Genomic DNA, 6,503 nt, shown 5'->3' on the forward strand with positions numbered 1-6,503 from the left:
AGATGTCAATATGAGTGCAACTTTTGTTAGATGTGTTTTGTATGAAGTCAAAACTATGATACTTTAGCGTTAATGTATATTGGACGGTATCCTCTGAATCTCTATGTACATCTTAGCATTAGGAAGCATAAAAGTATTTGGAAACAATGTGGAAAAGGTTTCATGCATCAAACATGCATGAAAATCATTTTTTTTTTGTGAAAAATAGCATTACAGGTCGACACATGCAACTACAAATCGACCTATTGAAATATTTTCCTGGCTATAGGTCGACACATGAAGACTATAGGTCGACACATATGCTGATGTATTAAAGCCTATAACCTTTGTCTCAAGTGTTGAGTCTTCAGGTCGACACATAAGGAGCGCATAACAGTTATAGGTCGATACATGACTTTGGACAGTAGACATATGCATCGAACAGGTCGACACATAACTTCTATAGGTCGACCTATTCGATGTAATTTTTCAAAAATTCATATTTTTCTCAAGTCCTTTGCATTTCCTTTTGCCCTAAATCACCCATGCATATAAATACTTCATACATGCATCATTCTCTAGTAGGGTTCCTAGTGTGAGTAAAACCTACATGAATCCAAGATTTCAAAGCATCACATCATCTTCAATTCAATATACACACACACACACAATCAAACTACAAATAATCATTTTTTGATTGGGTGCCATCTAGATTAGGATTGATAACGTCCAATTAGATTTGTTGTACCGAGAATATTGGGTTGAGATCTTTGAGGGATTCAAATAAGAAATCGAGGTGGGGTTTTCCTTCAAGATCTTTAGGGTTTGAAGGTTTTCGACAAGATTGTGCAATCTGGGTCCGATCGAGTGAAAGCCTTAGGACTAGGTGTGTTGTGCAAGGGAGTAACGTGAAACAGTGGATCGTGTTGACAAATCTTGGGTTCAACAAGTATATGCTTGGGATTAATTCAGTCGAGTGAAAGCCTTGAGACAAGGAGTTCGTGCAAGGAAGTAGCAACAACAGGTGAATTGAAGCGACATTGTTGGTTACATGATCATGCGCTTGAGATTAATTCAGTCGGGTGAAAGCCTTGGGACAAGGGGTGTCTTGCAAGGAAGTAGCAACAACAGGTGAATTGAAGCGGCATGGTTAGTTACTAGATCAAGATTTATCAAAATTGATCAAGATATTTGGAGGTGCTAGAGTCAAGAACAAACTTAGAATTTGTGGGATTTTATTTCTTATCTCTTGTATACATATATTTGCAAAGTAAGATTTATTATAATAATATCTCAATTCTAATACAAATTAAGGGAAGACGTACCCATAACGAGGTCGATTGGGGAACTACCTAAACAAATTCTTGTGTACTCTCTTTATCTCTTTTATTTTTCGGTTCGTAAATTTTTTATTACTTTGATCTCTTGATCAACATTACTTAGATAATAACTTTTGAATTCTTTGTTAAATTTATGTTGTTGTAGTAATCACATACCATTTAGTAGTGATTGAATTTCTAACAACTACAAACACTATACTAATATCCAAACTTTGTTGATCGCATACAAAGTGTTCGACAAATTGTTTCAACTAGTTTTTTTGTGTGTCTTTTATCATTGGAGATAGACCTTTACTCTAGTGGAGTATTCAATTTGTTATTTAAAGTTTTGATAATAAACTTGTGGATTAATATCATACCATTGACACCTTTACGCATATCCGTGTTATTCAATAGTATGTTCGGTTAGACGATTTTTGATCCGAAAAATATTTGAAACTTGCTTCCGCGTCATAAATTTTTGAATAAATTTTAACTTGTGATCTATTCACTCTCCTCTAGATCTAGGCCTATCATTTAACAAGTGGTATCACGAACTCCGATTGTTTTCGGTCTTAAGATTTACTTATTAGATAATGGCTACCGAACCTAAAGGGGCGTATAATAGAACATCTATTTTCACCGGCGAAAATTATGGCTATTGGAAAATTTGTATGTGATATATGGGACGTCATCGTCAATAGTCTAAATGAAATTACAATAACCAATGATAAAGGTGTCATCGTACCAAAATCGAAAATCAATATAATGATAATAATAGAAAGTTGTGGTCTCATGATTGGAAAACACAAAAGAATAAAACTATCTCACAAGTGTGGAAAACCAACCCAAGTAAGTCCCCTCATACGGGACACAAAATCTTTCTAGAGGAGATTTTGTCTCGCAAAAGTTGGCAGGAGAAAACTTTCCAAACCTTCATAGTTTTAGTCATAGTTTCAGGGCGTGCTTGGCAAGCCAAACAACACTTAAAAAAAATAGATTTGTGGAGAAGTAACTATAATTTAATACGATAATATGTGATTCGTAAAGAAAGTTTTTTTATATAAGATGCATAATTCACATGCAAAAATAATATTACAAATCCATGAAAATCAAATGTTAGTTTTTATCAATAAGTTGACCGAGAGAAGACTGCAGTAGAGTGTAGACAGCATGCCAACCATTTTGAGAAGGGTGAAGATTGTCCCAAAAGAATGAAAGCTCTGGATTCTCACATAAAGTATATTTATTTTCTCCATTATCATCCACACTTCCACAAGAATTTGTTAAACCTTCTTCCTCACAACACGATTTCAACGGATTCATCCGTGTTGAGTTTTCTATATCAAGAAAATAAATGAACTCACCATTAATGTATATCGCGAACAAGTAAATCCAGAAAGCATAATTTTATACAGATGACTAGAAATATCTCTACTACAGAATTACCAAAAGAACATACCTTTTTGTTGTTTCTGCATCGTTTCAATTGTTGACAGGAAAGCATTGTAGAGGTCTAGTGTCACAAAAACCGATTTTCCAACTTGCTGGTTAAGTTGTAGGACAGTTTGGATCAGCATTTGATTGTGATTTACAGATATCAAATTCAAAATGTCAACACAGCTAAGATGAAAAGTTATTGCAGTTATCCGAGGCACACATCCGATCGGTATCAACAATCCAATTGCGATTTTATTTATTCCCAAATCGTGAATGCGTTGAACATTCATCGATAGTTGATTGATAAGGGATGAGGTGAAGGATTTTATGTCCTATATCAAAATGGAATGTAACATTTATCGTTAGACATAGATAGAATAAGATAAATATAACCATTTCATGTCAGAACTGACTCTGAACCGGATACTGATGTTGAAAAAAATGTAAATAAAATAATTTTTCGCACTTACTATAATGTTTCCTTTGTTTACAAAGGCAATGTAATCGTTGCCAGAAGCGCTTACAAGAGCAACAGACGATTCAAGGTCTTGTTTGGTGTATACATTTTGTTGGATTAGTTTCTCAAATGAATCGATTTGAACAGTCATGTTTGGTCCATCGACCGATGTTTGGAAAACACCTGTCCCTGCATAAGCAAAGTTTACTCCATACTGTAGAGTTGAGGAGTTTCTCAATACGTATGCTGTTGGGGTTTGGATTTTAAGAAAAGATGCTGCGTTAAACATAAGAGGCAAATTTATCATCATGGACGTGATTGCATTGCATGTTATTTCAAGTGAGAGAAAAGAGAGTTACCGATGTAATCTGTGAGAACACGACCGTCGCTGAATCTTCCAACAGGTTTACCAGGATATGTCATTCCATAAGGTGGTTTATACGAACGTGATTGCATGGTATTTCCTGTGTCAACATATGAATCTCCGAATACAAACAATTTGACAGAGTTGTTGTTTTTGTTGTCGTATATCCCGTATGACTTCTTTGTCCCTTCGACCACTTCTACAAAATTTGCATTAGTTAATTATTACAACAATACTACAAACCATAAAGTAAAATTGCTAAAGCCATTTGATGGAATGAGTCAATACCTGTTGATGAAATGAAAAGAAGAAGAAGCGTGATTAAGACTTGTTTCGCCATTGATTATCAAAAACAGATTAGTGGTATCAAAGTGTAATTACTCTCTCCGATTCTACTTATAAGAAATAAATGTTCGATACAGGTTGGTAAATGTTGTGTTAAGGCAATAGAGTTCGCGGTAGATGGGAAAATGATTAAGTTATTTCTCTTGTGAAATTTGTGGTTTATCAATAAATATTGACAAGCCCTTATCTTTAATATTTATAGAGAAATAAATACTTTCCATCTTCATATTATAGGATCCGTTAAAAAAAATGTTAACCTTTTATTAGATACCTTTATTATTCATTTTTCCTTAAATATATTCTTTATTAACACTATTGTTATATAAAAGTAATTTTTAATTAAAAAAATTCTATAAAGGTAAATTTAAATAAATTAATATTTTTAAAATAAATAGAAATTGTTTTGGGTCAAGGCCCAAGATGAAAGACCTAGAGGCAAAAGTGAAGGAAGTTTGTGCGAGAAACATAAGTTCTTTCGTTCTCACGCAAAAAGAGGACGATACAATTAAAAGATGAATGAAAGCAGATGTGCGAATAATATAAAATGAAGTAAAAATTTTGCATTTGAATAGAAATGGTGTTTCAAGATTCATATATTTTGCTTAGTGAAACTCGTTTCTCTCCACGCTGGGTACTTTGAGTTTGTTGAGTTTTTTGTAGTGAAATCAAATGAACACACTGAATCCTAACACTAGAACTCCTATTTATACAAGTGTAAAATAATTTTCTCATAATGTTCTTCTCTTCAACATTCGCCACGTAGATTTCTGCATGTTTCTCGCTTCTAAATTTCTTCCACGTGTTCCCTGTGATAAGACTGAGAAGTAGTTACTTGTATTGAGTAAAACGCTTCTTCGCGCCAAAATAACAGTTGGTCAACGCGTCTGGCTGACGTTGGAAATCGGAGAAACACTATCGTCGAAGTGCTGAACTAAATACTTTTTTCCCTTAAAAATACTAAGTCTCATCATCTTGAGACTTCGACTTCTTTAACATAACACGTCGAAAAATGTCCATTTAGACTTTTAAATTTTCAAGTTTTCTCATTATGCTGAGATTTTTTGTCTTGTCGAAAATCTCAACTAACAAATTTCGCCCCAAAAGACCTCTTTCAACCAAAAGGAGATAAAGGCATTTTTGACACCATTTACCCAGTGGACTGATGTCACGGACATGATGACCTTTCCATCAACCGCCACCTCGAAAATGTGTGCTTTCCCACAAACCCATAACTCTCCATCATGACTCCATTTTTTCAGGACGACGTGGCTAGGTATGGGAAATCGCTTTGAATCCGCCTTTGACTATGTGGCACATGTCATCAATGTTGGCGCCATTTATCATAAAAGAAAATAAAGAGTCTTTTATTATAAATACTTATTCATCCTCTCTTCTTCTCTGTCTCGCTCATAATCATTCAACAACCCCTTTTCAAATTTTCTCTTCAGATAATCAATTCAAAATTCCCAACAATGACTTCCAAAGCAAGGCATAGTAAAAAATCCAAGGAATCCCGTCCTCTAGCTACCAAGCTTCAATCTACCATTCTCGTTGGGTATCAGGAGTGTAGCGGGGTATTCGTTACCATTGGAAATATTGACTAAATCCAAGGTAAATCACACAAAGTCGAGTCGCCACCGCACTTCTATTTATCCAAAGGAATGGTTAGAAAGCGAACAAAAACCTAATAGTTTTAACAAAAACTAATAAAAGAAACAGAGATCTGGGTAAGGGGGTTGATTATGCAATGGGAAGGTGTTAGGCACCCAAAACATCCTAGGTACTCCTAGGGAGCCCTTTTCACACTTGTTGTAAGGTTATTGTTTTTGTGAAAATTTTATTTGTGCAAACATGATTGAAGAGATGAGAAGAGAATATACAAGTTATTTACATTTTGTGTTTGGATGGATAAACCCATTGCCTACGTACCCTCTTATGAAAAAATTAGGATCAAAACCTCGTAGTTCGGGGTAAAAATCTCAAAAACAAATTGGTGAATTGGTTTTAAAACAAAAGCCTTAAGGTCTTTCGTTATCAAAGGGAGAAAACTCAACCTAAACCAACAATGTGAGGAAGGCTTCAACATACTAGTGAGGGGTTAACCCTATAATAAGTATGGAAGGCTTACAATCCAATCACTAAGGATGAGGTGAGGTTTACATCAACCACTATGATAACTCAAACCTATGGCTAATGTTATGGAAAATTTGATTAAGAAAGTGGACATGAAACCACAAAAGACATTTGAATGGGTTATATTTACCAATTAGAAGTATATACAAAAATGGTCAAAGTTGACTTAAAGATTCAATTCAAAATAAGTGTTATGAAAAGAAAGTTTGAAAATCAAAGGCATAAGGCCTAGGTTTCTAATGTTGAAAACAATAGTCAAATATTTGCACAAAAAGGATTTTGGCTTGGGTTAGGGTGGAAAGATGAAGAAGGGTTAAGTCCTAAGGAAAATGAGAGGTGAGGGAGAAGAAACAAAACCACAAAAAGGGGTTCCTCTCTTGAGATCATATAGATGATCCAAGTAAGTCCCATCCATTGGAATAAGCAAGCACAAAGTATAAGCAATCAAACAAGTCTCATAAGAGAT

General features: G+C 34.6%; 1 protein-coding gene across 1 annotated transcript; it reads right to left on the reverse strand.

Annotated features, from left to right (window-relative positions):
• Nucleotides 1-2,417: 2,417 nt before the first annotated feature.
• On the reverse strand, nt 2,418-4,067 carry LOC127097675 (GDSL esterase/lipase At5g03610). Its single transcript, XM_051036169.1, has 5 exons — nt 3,848-4,067; nt 3,555-3,758; nt 3,209-3,471; nt 2,761-3,070; nt 2,418-2,638 (listed from the first exon to the last, which is right to left on the reverse strand). Exons 1-5 carry the CDS (start codon nt 3,897-3,899, stop codon nt 2,418-2,420), a joined length of 1,050 nt encoding a protein of 349 aa, XP_050892126.1. The 5' UTR covers nt 3,900-4,067.
• Between the last annotated feature and the right edge of the window lie 2,436 nt (nt 4,068-6,503).

Source organism: Lathyrus oleraceus, chromosome 6, assembly GCF_024323335.1.
Source record: "Lathyrus oleraceus cultivar Zhongwan6 chromosome 6, CAAS_Psat_ZW6_1.0, whole genome shotgun sequence".
NCBI lineage: Eukaryota > Viridiplantae > Streptophyta > Magnoliopsida > Fabales > Fabaceae > Lathyrus > Lathyrus oleraceus.

Bases quoted from the DNA above. Each gene is read 5' to 3' on its own strand.
- LOC127097675 (XM_051036169.1), bottom strand. From the start codon at position 3,899: ATGGCGAAACAAGTCTTAATCACGCTTCTTCTTCTTTTCATTTCATCA. The intron at 3,472-3,554 runs GTAACTCTCTTT...TGTTTAACGCAG, and splicing joins TGTTCTCACAGATTACATCG to CATCTTTTCTTAAAATCCAA. The intron at 3,071-3,208 runs GTAAGTGCGAAA...ATTTTGATATAG, and splicing joins TAAACAAAGGAAACATTATA to GACATAAAATCCTTCACCTC.